The sequence below is a fragment of the Centrocercus urophasianus genome, unplaced genomic scaffold (genome assembly GCF_019232065.1).
Source record: "Centrocercus urophasianus isolate 14NV4802_14NV808 unplaced genomic scaffold, USGS_Curo_1.0 seq_17, whole genome shotgun sequence".
NCBI lineage: Eukaryota > Metazoa > Chordata > Aves > Galliformes > Phasianidae > Centrocercus > Centrocercus urophasianus.
Window position 1 is genome coordinate 11,840,628 of NW_024884722.1, and position 18,287 is coordinate 11,858,914.

At 45.2% G+C, this 18,287-nt stretch overlaps 1 protein-coding gene across 4 annotated transcripts in view; it reads left to right on the forward strand.

Annotated features, from left to right (window-relative positions):
- Positions 1 to 751: 751 nt before the first annotated feature.
- NT5C2 (5'-nucleotidase, cytosolic II) overlaps positions 752 to 18,287 on the forward strand; it is a 54,478-nt gene continuing 36,942 nt past the window's right edge. The window contains exons 1-3 of one of the 4 annotated variants that reach the window (XM_042818061.1): positions 8,658 to 8,781; positions 10,891 to 11,095; positions 18,110 to 18,230. In XM_042818061.1, the coding sequence (XP_042673995.1) occupies positions 18,130 to 18,230 (101 nt within the window). In that variant the 5' untranslated portion in view covers positions 8,658 to 8,781; positions 10,891 to 11,095; positions 18,110 to 18,129. Of the gene's footprint in view, positions 827 to 8,657; positions 8,782 to 10,890; positions 11,096 to 17,594; positions 17,692 to 18,109; positions 18,231 to 18,287 lie in introns of those variants that run through there. The other 3 variants (XM_042818062.1, XM_042818059.1, XM_042818060.1) reach the window with 3 other exon arrangements.

Sequence of the window (18,287 nt, forward strand, 5' to 3'; positions counted from 1 at the left end):
ATATCACACTGTACTATAGTACATTGTTGTTCAATGTACAGTAAAGGCCTGGAGAATCCATTTGGCAAAGGGGGTGAGGGTGCACTCTGGGTTCCTGCAAGAGCAAGAAGCTGCTTCCAAACTGAGGTCTTTGTTGTGAGACAGCAGGAGGATGCCTTAAAACTTTGTGACTTTGCACCGTGCTCACCTGCTGATGGGACTTAATTGTTTTATCTCAGAAGCTGCGTTTAGCTTTGGATTGTGGTGGAAAGGAAAAAGCTGTCCTTGTAGCCGTGCACACACAGCACTGGGATGCACACCTCCAGCCCGGTTCCCAGCACAGCCCATTGAATCACGCTGTGGGTATGGGTTTCACTGCCTGGCTTTGCTTCACTGGTGGCCCGGGGGAGAAACGGTTGCTGGCTGCTGAACCAAGGGAGTCTGAGGGAAAAAGGCAGATCCGAGTGCCTGCCATCAGTCTTCCAGCACAGGTGGGTCACACACACACACCAACACCGATGAAAACGTCAGGCTGGCTCTGCTGGCTGCCTCCAGCTGAGGAGCAACTCAGGAGTTTGCCTGGGACAGTGAGAGTTTTTCTGGGAAAGAGCGAAGTAGCGGCCCAGGCGCTTCCCTGGGGCGGGTCCCCGTGTTCTGGACGTGCGGCTGCCCTGCGTGCGGGCACTTTGCCGACGCTCCCTTGCCGCCTGCGCCCGGCCGCCGGCCTCGCACACTCTCCCCACTCCCTGGCGCCCGGAGGGGGCGGGGCTGGAGCCGCGCATGCGCAATGCTGCCGCCTCGGCGCTGCGGCAGTCGTGCGGGGCAGTTCTTCCGAGCGCGGCAGGAGGTGAGGAGCGGCCCCGGGCGCGCGGGGGCAGTGCGCGCGTGCGGGTGCGCGTGCGCGCGCGCGCGCCGGGCGCGTGGCGGGGACCGTTGGAAGCGGCCGTTCGGAATTGGGGGGGAATCGGGTGGGGGGAGCCGCTCCTCTCCGGCGCGCAGCCGGGGAGGGGGCTCCGTGTGGAGGGGGAGCGCCGAGAGCGGGGCTCCGGCGGCGCTCCTGAGGCACTTCCCCTTCAGCCTTTGAAGAGAGGCACTCGGCGGCCCCGCTGCCGCCTTCCCGTCCCGAGCCGCTCTGAGTCACCTCGGCCCGCGAGTGCGGGACCCCCTGCGGCGGGCTGAGCCCCGCGCTGCCCCTCCGACCGCGGCCGTAGCGGCGGCGGAGCCCGAGCGGCGCGCGGCTGCTTGACTCGAGCCGCGCTCGTGCCTCTGTTCTGTGCCAGAGATAATGCCGTACAACGTACGGTGGAAGCGGTTCCCTCCGTTTTCTGGGTGCCGTAGCAGGCAGCGCGGTTTCGTGCCGTGCAGGATGTTTTAGGCGTTCCTGGGCTGTGGGATGGTGGAACGCTCACGTTCGTTCCGGTGCTGGCTTTCACGGGCTGCCTGTGATGCCCGGGAGCGTCTCGGCAACGGCCTTGAGAACATTGCCCCCAAGGCATGATGACTTTGGGAAAGTTTTTATTTTTTTGTTAGTTCTGGAGGGTCTAAACCGCAAAGATTGCAACGCGCTTTTCTGTGTATAAAGATGTAGTCTTACCTGTCTGCCTCGGTTGAGAATAACACCTTATCGCTGGCTCAAACACGCCGTGTTGGCAATCGAACCAGATGATCTCAGGGGTCTGTTCTGACCCTAACGATTCTAGATTCCATTGATCCATCCAGCTGTTTGCTTTCAGAACTGGGCAGAATGTGGTGACTAGTGAACAAATGGGGGATAGGAAGACTTGCAAGCCTTCTCAGGTGCTGCGTGGCTTTGCTGAAAACCAGAAGCAAAACTCAAAGCTACGTGTTGATCTTCAGGTTGTATGCTGCAGTTGTCGTGATGGCACAGAGGGCAAAGCGTTGTGTTTTAACTGCAAGCTGGTCAGCCTGGCTGTGGGGTCTGTCACTGCCCGTCAGCCTGCATCAACCTAAACATACTTTAAAGCGGGGCGCTATTTAAAATAATCTATTGCCATTAGTCCTGACTCCAAAAGACCATTCAGGAACTTGCTGGTTTGATTAACAGCAGTTGGAGTTTGTTCAAGCATGGACGTTGTTTCATTGTATAGTACAATACAACCTTTACTCTGTATAGCGTCATTCAAGCAAACTGTATTGCAAAATGCACCGCTGAATTACCTTTAAAATGCTCCATTGAGGGAAGTACAATTGCAGAGACAAATGGGGAGAAAAACTGTAAGAATGGGACAACTGTTTTCAGCTGAGGTTTGAAATTTGGAGCCTGTTAGTACATTTGCTTTGGTTGCATTAGTGTTCTATACGCTGTTTCTAGGATATATGCTAGCAAAAAAATCAGATGCAAGCTGAAATTTTTTCAGGCAAGTTTCCAGTTTATAGGCAACTCGTAATAGTAACAAAAAGAGGAGCCCTTTAGTTGTTACCATTTGCAAAGTTGAAAGTTGATAAACCCTTCCTAAAACAACTAGAAATATTTGTCCTACGCTTTTTTAACATCACAGGGTATGTTTGTTTTTGAAAAAAAAAAACCAGAATCCTCAGTTTGATGTTTGCTGGTAAACACTGCAGTATTGTACTCTTTTAGGAATGTTGTATTTCCCTTAAAAATTACACACGTTATTTGTGTATCTAAAGTAAAAAGGAAACAAACTCTTTAAATATGATGTTCAAGTGGTGCTTATAGAAAAAGAAGATGGGCTTATTTGCTCGCCTCCTACCTGTGATTTGTGGTTCAGCTTAATAGTGCTTCAGTTAAAAAATGAAATGTGGCTTGTTAGTTTGCAGTGAGCTGTTATCAGGAGATGGCCTGGGGCTGGCAGTAAGGTAGGCTGCTGGTTCCCTGGGGCAAAGTGAGCTGACCCACAGCCTTTCAGTCCCGCATGGGTTGTGGATTCTGGATTCTGACTCACAAGGAGGCGCAGGAAGAAGGGCTGGCTGCAGCTCTGCCCAGAAAATGGTGAGAGAGAGACAGAAGTGGGTGTGCTCAGCAAACCTCTTCTTTCGTATAAATTGAAAATGAGGGGATGCTGTGGGATCGGGGTAGCTCGGTACAGTGCAACCTGCCATTGCTTGAACACTGCTGGAAGTCCTGCGGAAGTCTGTAACGATCCACAGAACTGGTTCTGTGTAGGAGCTACTTCGCCTGAGGAAGGTGGATTAATGCTCTCCAGCCAGGCTGCAGTGGAAAGTTGTCATAGGAACTGGCTTGCTGTTTGGCAGGGCCGTGCCTTGTCTTCAGTCCACTAAAAGCTCACCTCTGTAACTGATCATCTCGGGACAAGAAGGGCCTGTGTGCCACTCTGCACAGAGCCATGGAGGGGACAGGCACGTGGGCTCTACCCCGAAGGAAGCTGAGGGCAGCGCAAGTGGTGCACCTTGGGACGAGTTCACAGAGCCTGCTCTGCGCCGTGTCCTTGCCTCGGGGTGGCTTGCCAACGTGGGTGTCCTGATAGAAAACAGCTGTGGTTTTTTTAGCAATACGAATAATGGGATGGAAAACTGAACAGAATGTGCCGGGAGTGGAAGTCTTGTCTGGCTCTTTGAGATGAGATGTTACTAAGTCAGCGCGTGGGAACTCTTTGCTTATTGTCTGTACTCCATCTATTTTTTAAGTTTTATTTCTTATGTCAGCAGCACAAACATTTGGAATGGCTGCAGTCTAAGTCTCTAAGGCTGTTCTGTGTTTAAGCACATCTTCACATATTTGCAAATTGTGCATTCATATAAATGTTTCTTACGTCTCTTCTAAAACATCTGTTTCATACTTCTAAAGAAATTACTGTTATGTGTCATGTTGTGATGCTCGTAGCAATGATCTGTATTTTGCTTTTTAATCACAATGACTCGTTTACTGGAATGGTTCCTAAAACCTTGGACTGTGTACTCTGCATAGAGAGTGCGTATAACATGACTCTGCTTAACACAACCGCAGAGACAATCCAGTGTGCACAATAAATAGAACTTAATGTACAGTAAATAGACCTTAAGCAACATCTGGAAAATATTGCGTAGGTATTTCAGGTAGCCACTGTAAGCAATTGCTAATCGAAACCTGGCTACATGAGGGTAGTTACTAAGTCTTATGAATGACTTTGCACGGCTAAAAAGGTGCCTGGGAGACCTGGGCATGCAAAGCCGTGATGGGGGAAGTACTTAATTTTGTATGATGGTGCAGGATCAAGAAGGGAGCCTGAGTAATTCAGCCTAAAAACCCCCATCTGTCAAATCTGACAACTGCCCAAACGTCTAGCAGTGTGTGCTCCTTACGGTAAGGCCAGGAGCCGCTCTGCTCTTACTTCCTGAACGCTTGGGTCCCCACGTGTGTGAGCACTGATGGCTGCATGCCAGCCCTCACGCTCCTGCCGCTTTTTCAAGTCTGGTGCAGAATGGCAGAGGTAAACTTGTTGCTTGCAGTTATCATTCTCAGGGCGTGAATACCTGCTACGGGCTTTACCAGCACGGCCAGCCCTTTTTTGGTAGTTTCATCGGGTTCCGAGTCAGGGAAGTTGGAAACCCCACTGAGCTTGTTTGTATGCTGCTTTCTGTTAACGTGCGAGTAAAGAAGGCAGGTGGGTTCTTATCCTGTGCCTCTTACCAGTGGAAACCTCTTTAAATTCTGCGGTGTGAGGTGCATTAAATGTGGAGAGCAGGAATTGCTGTAATGAAATACTTGTAGTGGTGATGCTGGGACGTGAATGGTCTGTTCATTTCTCTTTTGAAAATAAAGGATGCACTGCTTCTGTAGAGCAATAGGGAGAAAGGGAGGCCCGGTCAGTTGTCAATCTTTAGAGATTGGAAGGTGGCATCAAAGTGAAGTAAGTTGGACAGGTATGCGGGGACACTGTACCCTGATGTGATGTACTTAAACTGTAATTGAGAAGTTTCAGTGTCTAAAACTACCACTCCCTCTCATCTTACCACTTGCAATTTGTTTAAAAATAAAGGTTCCTTCAACAAAGGTGGAGGTCACTATGCAGTTCTAAACTTAGCTTAATTTAGTTACAGACTATTCACAACTCCCAGCTGTGGTTCAGATATTTTCAAACAAAGGCCTACTATTTTGCGCATATGCTTACTACTAGATTATCATTTAACTTACTTGGCACATTTGGTTTAGCGGAAGGGGGAAGAGAGGCTTCCTGTGTGCGTTTCTATGAGAGGCTCTGAAGTAGAGTGGTTTTCCACTGTTTACTTAAGAACAGCCCTTTGGATTAACTGGCTTTGACCCAGGCCTTGTACTTCTCTGTGTTAACATTGGCATAATACATAAAACACTTGAGACACATTATTGCTGGATTTTTCAGGGAGCAAATTCTCGCTGAACCCTCCGTGAAGGTGCATTTCCAAAAAATCTTTTTCCAGCCAGGATGGTCCAGCTTTGGCAGCTGTGCAAGGCAGCTCTGGACTGTGGGACCCACTGAGTGGGTTGCCCCTTCCTTGGGTGAAGTACTGCCTTTTCCCCAGGCAGCAGCGACTTTCTGCACTGCTGCAGTAGCAACAGCTGCATCTCTGCGTTGTGCATCCGGTTCAGGAGGAAGTGGGTTGCTGGTGAAGTAGGGTTTGCAGCTTAAATTGGTGTTCTTCATCTCCTTTGCAGAACAGTAGTAATGGGTGGAATCAACTCACATGTTACTGCTTGGACCGAGCTCTTCTTGGCCTTTCCATCAAATGTAGCACATCTGGCCATGGCATATAACAAGATGAGATTTCTATTCAGCTTCTAAAATAACCTATAACAGAAGGTAAATTCCAAAGAGAGAAGACTGATGGCTCAGTATAAAGCATGCCAAAAATCCCAAGACCGGCTGAATTCAGCTGGTGTTTGGGTTGGTTCAGCTGGCGATGAGTTGCATATAGACATGGACAGCAATGATTAGGAACGTGGGGTCAGAGGAGAGCATGTGAATGTTCTGCCCTCAGAAACCCGAAGAAGTGCTGAGTGAGCTGTATGCCACTGCTCTGTACACATAACACAGCCATCACCAGTAGTAGCTTTAAAGGGTAAGTGCAGGTAATTTTGGAAGTCGCTAAGTAGAACCAGTTGCAGTTAAAAGCAAATAGTCTTTCAGGATGTTGGTGTTCTTAGTTTTCTCTGAGATAGGTTTTCATCCTTTTTTTTTTTTCTTTTTTCTTCTAAGGAAGAGCTGTGTGTGTTTGATGTTTGCAGCGCTCGCTTGGATATTACAAAGCCATTCAGTCTCAAGACTGTGCAAAGATGTGTCTTTTGAAGTCACAGTAGATGACTGTGGGGATGAGTCCTGAGTGTTCTGGTTTCTGACATGTTACAGTGTTCACTGGGAGTCTTTAAGTACAGATACCTGTAGTATTTGCATAGTTGTTTCTTTTTCATTGCTTGTTCATTTCAAGTCATTTCATGTTATTCTATGTATGTGCTGCTAGGTTGGGATGAGTTCTCTCCCTGAAGAAAACCAATTAGTTGAACATAAATTTTAGGTGCCCCGAGCACCTGTTTGCTTGAAGCTGACCCTGGAAACTACCCTTCCAGTTCAGTTCCTATAGCTTTGCCCTCATTGTAATCCAAGTGGCTGAGTGGTGTTGGAAAGAGGAATTGAAGATAGAAGCAAGCCAGGCTGGTAAATCATCTGTTCATTCTGCTGTCTGGAAACTGAGGCAGGAATCAGATTTCAGTTTCCACTTCACATTGCAAGCCTCTGTCAGTTGGTGCTCTAGTGGTGCTTAAGGGCACCAGGAAAGTACCTGTTCTGTGTCTTTGAGTGCTTAGGGCTGGGTACTGCATGTCCACATTTCCTTTGTTTAAAAAAAAAAAAATTTTTTTTTTAAAAAAAGAGACTTGCTGAAAGCCAAATACATGTTAACAGGGTATCTCTGAAGGGAAGAGTGCTCAAGAGGCATTTCTTTTCCTATAATCCAGTGCAGGGCTGCCAGCAAGTAGAGACTGTTAAGGAGAAAACGATAAAAATGAAGGTTTGCTAATTAAATCTGTGGATGATACAGGTAAGTAGATGCAGAATCCTTCTGCTCAGTTCTTCAAAATGCTTCCCTGCCCCGAAGTGTCAGTGCTAAGCAATGACTGGTGTACCAGTAGATCTTCCACTGAATCCTTTTCAGTCAAGAAATTTAGCTTACCTGGACTGTTATCTGCTTGGTGACTGCAGTCATACTGGGTAGAATGTGTGTTATGCATGTTTCAGTGTTTCTTCCTATCTTCTGATGGTAGCACTGAAGTGGAGCAGTTTCACAGAGCATGAGTATGTTCAGAAAAATGTCTGGTGCTGGAATCATTAGCAGATGTGTGTGATACTTCTGAGCAATTTGTGTACAAGCTGGGGAGAGTGTTACTTGCTGTGATCTGAGGAGAAATTACAGTATGCAGTGTTCAGTAAGCTGGGGATTTCTGTCGGTTCTGGTTCAGAGAAATAGCAGTGTGGCCTTCCTAAGAGTTTTTTAAAAACACATTTGTGGTCTAACCTTCCCTATTTTCCTTTGCCTGGGCAATAGAATAGGCAGGTTATTAACCTCTTCTGTTATATGTATTGTAACTTCTCTTGCAATACTGCACTGACAGTTTGATGAACCAAGGCCAAGAAGTCTGCTAACTGTGCTTGAGCAATCATGAGCGTAGGGATGATAAAACTCAACAAAGTTTCACTCGTCTGCTGCTCATTTTTCTTCACAGCCTTGTAGCAGGTAGATATTAACAAAGTAATAAAAAGCACTTGCAGTTCTTTATAAATGTGTGTGTTCTGGTGTTGAGAACAAATAATTGGTGAGGGTGGGACATGCAGAGAGCTGTCTTCCCAAAGCCCGGTGTTGTGGGTCTTCTAGTCTCCACTAACAAGTTACTTCATGTTCCCCGAAGAGAGAAGTCACGGTCCAAAGGAGAGTTCAGTGTTGGTAACTCTCATCTCTGATTTTGGGGTAACAAGGACCTGCTGTTAGTGCTGCTTTAGTTCTTTTTTTTAATGTTCTCTCACCCTTCAGGTTGGAATGTTTCTTCCAGGTTACAGCTGCAGGAGTGGATCTGTTGCTTCATCCGTGTCCTCTCTGAGCGCAGTCTGTGTTGGGACAAGTACAGGGAGAACATTGTGTGTACCCTCCTCAGCTCCTGCCAGGGAACAATCTCCTGCGTCAGCAGGATTGATTTGGTGTATTAAAAACTAGTGAACTGAAGGGTCCATGGAAGTCCGGTTTTGTTTTCCCCAAATGAATGTAGTGTTCTGTGTTGTGCTTGGGCAGGGTTACAAAAAGTTTGTGAAGAAAAGAAAGAAGTTGATGCTGTTAGAGAACAGTATAATGTAGGCCTTTGGTATCAGTTGATAAAGCTGAGACAGTTAGGTTATCATAGGAAAGCCAGAGACTGAGCAAAAGCTCAGTCATCAGAAGTGTTGGGTTACTTTGCTGATGAATTGAGTTACATAGGTTGCGTAAGAAGTGCTGTATGAATTAGCAGACTTTGGGAAGAGCACAGGAATACTGCAGAGAAGGTGTTCGTAAAATTGATTTACTCACTGAGTTTCCTGAAGTGATGCCTCAGTACTACATATCTGTCAAGATTAAATGAGATTTGGGGCCGATAACATGTAGGTGGGGACAGTATTGTGCCCTAAGGATAGGTTTGTAATTTCACTTGCAATCACACGGACTATAATTACTACATTTCCCTCTGATTAAAAAAACAGGTCAAAAAAGGAACAAATTGTGTTCTCTGTATGCAGAGGGGAACTGTGCACTGCTAGAAGAACTTTGAAACGCCTTCAGACTTCACGCTGCTTGCCTCGTGGCTGCTCTGCCTGTTATTGATAGGTAAGAACTCAAAAGGAGAGACCAAATTTATGTGTAAGTGGGGTTGCAGGGAATGGTACTGGAAAACAGAACTGGTAGCAGTGGGAAAAAGTGAGTTCTAACTGATTTTGACAGGGCAACTCTAGAGATTACCAAGTCATCTTAGCTGTTGATCTCAGCGTTTATTTTCAGTAACTTTATGAAAGAAAGTTGGAGCTCGCCAGCTTCTTTGCTGAGCAGCACGTCCCTGGGCTAGGGCTGCATGCGGTGCCCATGGGACCGGTGCGGAGCAGCCAGCTGGCTCCCTGCACCTGGGCTGGGCAGGGACAGCTTCCAGCCCGCAGAGATGGGAACAGTCTCCAGTCTGCAGAGATGGTTCAGCTGCTGATTTTGCTGTTGCATCTGCTTTTGCAGCCTGTAAACATGTACAGTGGAAGAGAGTTCAAGTGTCTTTTAGAAAATCATCCTTGTTTTCCCTTCCACTTTGAAAGATTAGAAAAAAAGTCAGAATAAGCTTTCAGGATCCTCGCTTTTTCTATAACATTTTAATGAAGCCGGGACCACGCTCTTCAAAGACAAGAGGTGTCTTGTTTTACTTATGCCAGTAAGCGTTGTCAGTAAGGGAAGCCAGTAAAAATGTTGTCCTCCCTCACCTTCCGCGTTTAGAAGATAGAGAGGGCTTTTGGTGTTTGCGTTATCCAAGCTGACCCAGTTGCATGCTTTCAGAATGACTGTGTGCCTGATCTGAGCTTTGCAACTCAAATACTTTGTTTTTACCACCACGCTGCTGAAAGGGCTCATTAAGGCTGTACTTGCTTCCTGAGACACAGCAGAATCGAATGAAAAGCATCATTGTCTTGAAATACCGTGATCTGCCGCCAAAGGAGTTGCTGTTGTATAATCCCTGTTAGCAGGTTGGAGTGGCAGTTGTTCCTTGGTCTGAAATCGGTACGTGAAGTGATGGCTTCCAGTTTTCCCACTGGGGATGGCACGTCTCGTCTTGCTCATTCTCTTTGCGAGTCACAAACTCATATGGTTGAGCCATCAATGATTTGGTAGCAGCTTCTTTCACAAGTTTGAACACCAAGGGTGTTGCATAGAGGTAGTGCTTGTTAATAAATAAAAAGATAGCTGTACATACAGTGTTTCAGATTGTTCAGAAGCAAAGCGGTAGAGGTAGAATAGAAAAGTTTATTTTGGCTTTCCTTTTTGATTTGTGGAATTCAGCATGTTCATTTCTGTGCTGACATTTCTGCCTTCTGTGCTATTTGTGTTAACCTGCAGCTCAGTTAGCACTCTGGTATGCTTCATCTTTGTAGTAATAAAATTAGGATCTGCAGATATCTGACACTGAATCCCCATTATAGTGGGCATCTGCATCAAAGCTTACTTCTCCGTTTTAAGCTAAAGCATACACATGGGAATTCCTAAATATTTCCTTTAGGGTAGACTTCATCACAGCAGAGAGATCAAATTCACCTCTGGATTTCAACCTTTTAAGATCTTGTGCAACTAGAGCAATTGCTTACAAGAAAAACAGCACGAGCAAAGTATTTGAACTATCTTCTGGGTTTCTTACTGGAATGTAACAGCTGGAAACAAGCAGCAGTTAGAACATGATGTTATTATCCAGGTCTGTGCTTGCTGTTGGCAGGTGGTCAATTGGACAACAGCTTGGGAACCTCTGCAGCTGCAGTTGCTGCGGGCTGCTGGGCTCTTTTCCTGCAGAAGGCCTCTTAAGGAAGTGAGTGGCCCAAGAAGAACCTTTGTTTGTCCATTCACCTTCTCTCCAGGTGAAACCTTGAAGGTTTCCCCTCAAGATTGGTGGTGTCTCAGCCTCTTATCCCACTCCAGTTTTTCTCTCATAGCTTTATTCCTTCCTCAGTGTAATCACAGAATAATATATTGCTCTTAAATGGGGACAAGTGGCTGAAGACAGCAGCAGTGTTTGTCGCAGTGACAGATAGGCACATAGATTCCTACTTGGTGGCCTTGTGGATCAGATTTGATCTGCAGTCCCAGAATTTCTTAGAGAGTTCGTGTTAGTTTTTTGTTCTTCATGGCATGGCTCTTGCTCTTCTGGATCAACTCTTGTGTTCCTTATGTGTACTCTGCCTTCTTTTTTTCTAGTGGTGGGACAATACTGGCCACGCTGGGCTTAGAGAGTGGGAGAGCTGGCACTACCTCTGGCAAATTGCTGGTATAATGAGCAGCATGTTGAAAGTAACTTGACTGAAATGGCAGCTCTGCAGGAGATGCTGAGAAGCACGAGCTGTGTGGAAGCTGGAGGATGTTCTCATTAGCTGACTGGAGAATTTGTGGTATCCATTTTAAGGTAGTAAACTCAATTACAGATGATTCACGTGAATAGATGGTCTCTTGATAGTTAGAGAAGGTCGGATTTGAGGTTTGCTCCTCACAGAGCACTGTGGATTTCAGAGTATTTTTCCGAACTCCTTTCTAATCAACCCTGAAATTGGTGATAATTAAGTCCTATTTAAAATAATAAGAATATTTCAAATGACTCTTGCTCTTTGAAGTCCCTGAATGAGCAGAACTGCTTGGTTAGAAATGGATGGTAACCCTAAAAAACTTCCCAATTTATCTGTTCTACGTTTTTTACTGCATCTAATACATTTTTGCTTACTGGATTATTACTGAGGCTCTAAGCATGGCACAGGCACCCTGTGGAGATGATTGTCACTAGAAATAGTCTGATAAAAATACTCCTGTAAAATAAGACACAGGTTTGTTAGATATATTGCATTTCATTGTTACATAGCCTTTACTTTAACATGTAGAATCATGATAAAATTCGGCCTGGAATTAAATAAAATCCTTTAACAAGCCACACAAGCAGCATTCTGCCTTCTTATACATTTCCCATGGAGAAATAACCCATGAAATACTGTCATCTATCAGTCAGACTGTAGTCAGGTAAATGTACAAGTGGAAATGCTTTTCCAGTTTCTCTAAAAGCTCTCTTGGAAATGCAGCATCATTGAAGTCAGTTCTGCGTTAGAGCACTGGGGAAACATATCCTGCCGAGGGAAAACTTGGAGCTGGTTCTGAAGGGGAAAGCTAGGGATGGGAAGATCAGTGCAATCCACAGGGCAAGGCTGCATTATGAATCTAATGGGATATAATAGGTTTTTTAATAAACCGCAAGTGAGTGCATCTGTATTTATTATTAATAGGTTCTTAACAGTAGATCTCTACCTCTTTAGTACCCTGTCATGCCCTTACAGTTACCATTCTGAAAGCCTATCTCAAGTACAGTTAAACTTGAGTAAACTTTGAGGTTTGTTTCAGAAGTAATTTAGAATTCAAATAGGAAGAGCCTATCTTGTCCTTTCCTGCCATCATGACCTGAAGTTACAGTGTCAAAGATGCACATATGCATTGCATTCTTCAAATGAATAACTTAACTACAGACACAAACAGAAAAATAAAAAGTGTATTTTCTGGTTCATATTGCTTACAAACATCACTGCTTAGAGACTGTGGGCTTTTCAGCGTTGCCAGATATTTCAAGTCTAACGCATGCTAATCTTCTAAAAGCGACACCATTTAGAAACACCTTTTGAATGTGGTTTGCCTTTGGCTGTAAGCTGAAATGCTGACAGTAGCACACAGGGTGGGTTCAATTGTCCTCAAGCTGTCGGGACAGGAAGGAGCTGTGCGAACTCACAGCCAGAGCTGGTGTATAGGGCTGCTGGTCAGAGGAGTGGAGCATCATTCAGCATCCATGTCATCCGTGCACAGGCCTGCTGCTTTGGGACCTTTGCTGTGTGTGGGTAAGAGAATTCCCAGTCCTCAAGAATTTGAACTAAATACGTAATGTTATTGATGGCCTGACCTAGACTGACTGTACTTCTGTCATCTAATTCTACATGAATCAAAGAATTGCCCTTTTCACTACATTTCATAGGTTAGGTGTCAGGTAAAGCTAACAGCCTAAAATGTATTTGGCTAATTCTTTTAGAATTCCTTGGGAGACTTTATCAGTCTGCTGTAAAATATCTCTCTGTTGTGTATTGTTTAAAATGCTCTTTGGTTGCAAAGTTCATGAGTCTTAGTTATTATTAAGAGTTTGATGCACTGTCATCCTTTTTTAATACACTACTAGAGATATTTCCTGAAGAATTCTACCCCTTTTACATTATTCCTGTTCTCTGGTCCGTAATAAATCTGCTCCCTTGATACATTTTTCTTTTCTGTATTATACTTTAAAAACTTTTCATTGTCCTTAGCTCTCCCAAAGTGAGACCTCCACCAAACTGCAAATTAGTTTCCCACAAGATTATTTTTTCTTTTATTTTGTTTTGTACTGGTAGGAGGTAAAGGAGTTGTTTGTCCCATTCTCCATTTTGGTTTGTTGATACTTCTGGGTGCTGTGATTATTCTGACTTCTGTACATCTGGGACCAGCTAGTTCTGAGTTATCAGGAGCATTAAAATACGTACTGGGGAGTCCTCCCTTATCTCCACCCACTTCTCTGTATTGTTCTTCCTAAGCAGAGTGTGAGTAGAGATTTCAGAATTGAACTCACATGAATAGTTCCCCTGAGTTTCAGAAATGCCACCCACTGGATTTTTTTCTCCTTAGTTGGCACTTCTGTTTCTAGAAATTCTTTGTTACTTTGCTTCCTGTCAGCCCTGAGGTGTGTCAGAAGTTTGCTACAACACAGGATGATAGAATGGTTGGGTTGGAAGGAACCTTGAATATCATCTAGTTCCAACCCCCTGTCACAAGTAGGGTTGCCAGCCACTGCATCAGGCACCAGATCAGGGCCCAGGGCCCCATCTAGCCGGGCCTTGAACACCTCCAGGGCTTCAGTGTGTTTGTGACGCCCTGAGCTGGAGCTTGTGGAAAGTCTGAGGGCTGTTCTCTATGCCCTGCTATCTGTAGCTGATATGGGGAAAGCACCTTTGGCTGTCCCTAAACGTGTTTACAGTGGAAGAGAGTTTGCAGAGAGCTCTGGGATGGCAGGCATGAGGCTCTGCCCTCATGGTGAAGCAGGAGGTGCCACTTAGGGGGATTATGGAATCCGGGCCGCTTAGGGGGATTGTGGAATCCGAGTTGTCAGATGCTCGAGGACCAGGGGATATGGTGCTAGCCTGAGTGGGCTTCATCTCCTCTGATGCTAGTTGTCCAAAGTGCATAGCCTAAGCTTGACGTAGATGTGAGTTAATTCTGTGCACAGTGGAGGGAGAAGGATGCTCCTGGCAAACAAGCTGCTCATTCTGAACCACAGCAGGCAAGTGCCTTTCCCTTCTCATTCTCAATTTGTGAGGCTGTGCTATGACCTGAGCCTGAAATTTGAACTGTGCTTTGACTGAACCAACCTCAATCCTTTTTCCTTTCCTTTTCCCCTTTCTCAGGACCATTAACTCCCCCCTTGCTGAGATCCCCAGGTCACCTGGGATGGAGCAGCCTAGCAGCCACGGGTCAGGAACCTCTTGTAGGCTCGGCAAGGCACCAGGAGCTCTGTGTATGCCTCCGGCCAGAGCTTTTATGTACCAAACCTTAGCTGTGATCACTGATGTCCCTGTTCACTTTGCCCACGTGCATGTATGCGTGTGGGTCGTGCTGACAAGATACCAAGGATTCCTAAAGCAGCATGTGTGAGAAAAGGACAGATGTAGCGCGTGGCAAATTGGTGCCTTGGGATTGGTTTGCTGTGAGTTTGTTTTCTGCTCCATAAGCTCTTGGACAGGATCCTGGAAAGAGTTGACTCGCCACTTCTATTTTATTTATCCCTACATTTTGGTGTGTATGCCTCTGATTTGGCATTGCATCATCCAAGTGTTGAAAACAAACTAAGAAGAAAAATACAAGTGGTATATTTAACCCAAACACATCAGGTATTATGAGGTGCAGAAATTTCTAACCATCGGCCGGAAAAGGTGAGGAAATTAACTCGTGAAACTCCTTGAAGGGCAATGCCTCTGTGCATGTTATTTAACCTGTAGGGGTATTTGAAAGAAATGCACTATGTGTGATTCTTAAAATCAGCTGAGGTTTAACAAAAGAAGCAAATTAATTTCTTACAAAATATGTGTTGAAAATCTCATGTTTTTTTGGACAAAAGCATGTGTAATGGATAGTAGCTCTGTGCCAAAGCACTGACGTGGGGTTTTAAAATACTTTTTCAAAATGAATCCTGCACCTTAAATGCTATCAGGTGTTTAATTAAGACTGCAACAGCAAGGAGCATGTTAGCAATAAATTACAGGGAGGTGTTCTAACATGCTTCATCTATGTAAAGATTTCTATTTTTATGTGAAGCTATTTACAGATTATTGATTTCAAAAATAGATCTGTAACTAAAGAAAGATGCATCATATTTCAGTTATTTGGAGTTGAGGATCTTGCCTGGCTGGCTGCCTGCTCTCTTAGATGTTTATTCCTGTGGCTTACGAGTGTATGGAGTGATTCACCCCTTCTTATTTTTCTCCCTGTATTTGGCACCATTGCAAAGAGGAATATTTGTATTCAGGGATCAGGTCCCATGCCTCTTACCCACTCAGGTAGGCTGATTTTGGTACCTCGGAGCACTGGAACAATTTCATTCAAGTCACTAAAACTTGCTGTGTGAGTGGAGTTTCTAGGTGGTGAAGAGGCATCACAATGTAATTTGTAAGTGATTGGTGTTTTATTTCAGAGCCGTAAGCTATCATCGGAGTGGTGGTGCAGCCTGCTGAGCTGTAGGAGTGCCTTTGAGTTTATGTAATGCAAAACTTCAGCAATATGTTTTTTTATTTTACGCTTTGTGGACATTGAAACAACAATTTTAATAAATAAATCAGCAATGCCTGAGGGCAGAAGTAATGTCTTTTATTAGAGTAACTGATAGACTTTGAAAATTTAGACAAGCTTGTATGCCCAAGAGCTTGTCTATTTTTTCCAGCCATACCAGTTGGTCTAATAAAAGATATTGCCTCTGTCTACAGACCTTGTCCTCCCTTTGAACTCTATTCATCACAGCTACAGAAAATAACTGCTGGAACATTAAAATAATCCATGTCTTTCTTGCTTAACTGTGGAAACTCGGATTTTTGTGGCTTCCTCAAGGCTTGGATTTTTGAATCCTAGCGCTCGGTATGATTCTGTCTGATCTCCCCTGCATGGAAGAGGGTTTCACACGGGAGCTCACACTGCTTCACCAATTCCTCATTTTAGAAATACCACTGACAGAGGTAACCTGCTAATGGTCTTCTACCATCTGGGCTTTAGGATTCTTTGTAGGATGCTGTTGGGGAGCTATCAGATGTCCGGCGTGGATGGCCATTGGGTACAGTCCTGTCTTAGCGCCTGTGTCAGCATCTCTGTTTAATGTGATGTGATAGTGATGGTAAGCAGATGAAGTGGGAAGCAGCTAGCATAATGGAAAGGCTCTGATTTTGGCCATGGATGTAAGTCTTCAGATCTTGGTGGACAGTTTACATTCAGCTGGCAGACCAAGATCTCACAACCAACCATGCAGCAGTTTTGTAGAGCTATTTGACTTTCCTTTTACAGGCCTTAAACACGTATATCTTTTAGATCTGAATCCATAGTTCAAGGTTACTAGCTTTACAATAGCTCCAGGTAAGACCACAGTGGTGGTGGCATAAACCATCCCAAATGCTTATGGAGTAGCCCATTTTCCACTTTCTGAAGACATAAGTCTTCTGTGTCTTTCAGTCTGGGGGTCCCACAAGATCCTGAGGCTTGTCGCTGTGTGGGCCTTGCACTCCCTAAATCCTCTCCTCCAGCAGGGCTGCTGCAGAAAGCCCCTGGCAGGCAGTGCTGTGGGCGCAGTGCCCCGCTTTGAAGAGAAACAGGTTGATGCTCACAGGCTGTTCATTCCCTTACTGCCTTTGGGCACTACTTAAATTGCTGGTAATTGCTCATAAGCCCTTAGTGGCCTGGGTTTGGGCTATTTTAGAAGCTGTGTCTCCCTGCATGCCCTGCTGTGGAAGCTGTGGTTGGCTGACGTGTTCATGTCCCTCCGGCTGCGCTGACCTCCTCCCTGGGGTGCTGTGGGGAATTGGTGGCAGGCAGCTCTCAGCACAGGAATGCATCCCTGTGGCTGCCTGCCAGGGCCTAAATTTGGTGACCTTTAGGATGTGGCATCAGATGCGTTTGTAAACGTTGCTTATAGTAACTGAGAGACGGGTAGGGAATGCTGGGGGAGGGAGGAACGTATTCTTTACAGCCAAGCTATTTGACTCCTGTTTGATTTTTATGACCAACAAAGAGTAGGCGAATGCACTAACAGATGCTGTGATTATCACAGCTGTTGGTCTTTAATCAAAATTAAAAAATGATGCAGATTGCCTCTAGGAGAGCGAGCACACCCAAGCACAATGGCTTCAAGTCGTAACGTGACCGCATGCTGTACTCTCTGCTTTGCTGAAATCATGTTTTCCTTCGGTGGAACAAGGGCAGGCTTCTTTTCAAGGTGTCCAGAGATGGTTACAGTGTCATTACCCATCTAACTTGTGGGTGGCTGTGTTTCTTTTAAGGAAGAGCAAACAAGGCAAGTCCTGCGGCCTGGCTGCACAATTACACAGAGCTGTGGTTTTGTGTTGTGCCTCATCTGATGTTCCCGTGGGGCACATCTCCCACCAGTGTGTGAATACCACAGGGGGAGTGTACCCCTCTAGCCTCACCGCACCGCCTTCCTGAAGCTTTCTGCAGGTTTAGTTTTGACAACCACTTCTTGAGGGGTTGTGGAGGTGTGTGAGTATCAGCATGAGTACAGTACAGTTTTGAGTGGGTTCTCGCTTTGCCATAATGGGTCTGACCTGCAGAGAACAAAAGATAATCTTTATGCTTCCCTTCAGTTTCTTCTGCTAAGTTGGCGTCAGTCTGAAGTACTGTCTTTGCCCAGAGGTCAAATAAGAAACAAAGCCAGAGAAAAGGCTCTGCATTTTTACTGTGGTAAATGTGACCACATAAATGTTGGTCCTGCTGGAGTTTAATAGGGTTTACTTTGCCTGATTTATCTCGTGTGTAAAGAGTAACTTTTCCAACAGTTATAGCTTATGCATATTTGTAAGTCTAAGATTTAAAAAGGAAAAAAAAAGTGACTTCAGCAATGAAGACAAGATCTTTGTTTCTAAAAGCATTTTCACCACAGTGGGTAGAAATATCTTAGAAGTTCTAGCCATATGGAAGAACCCTCCCAACTCTTGCCTTGGCTCCCTATCTCATCTGACCTTTCAGGAAGGCAAAGTACCACTGGGTACTTCACAAGACTTCCTGAGTAGCATTGCATCTCTTAGCACCAGGAAACAGACAACTTGTTGGTGAAACAGATCCTGAATTTAAGAAAGATTTTCTCTTTTGGCTCTTTCAGAAATAAAGAAGGATTTGAAGATGACAACCTCATGGAGTGACCGACTCCAGAATGCAGCAGATCTCCCTGCAAACATGGATGGGCATGCTCTGAAAAAGTACCGCCGGGAAGCCTATCACCGGTAAGTCCTTCCTGGACCTCCACAGCTGAAGTGCTTAGAGAGAGGGAAATAAACTAA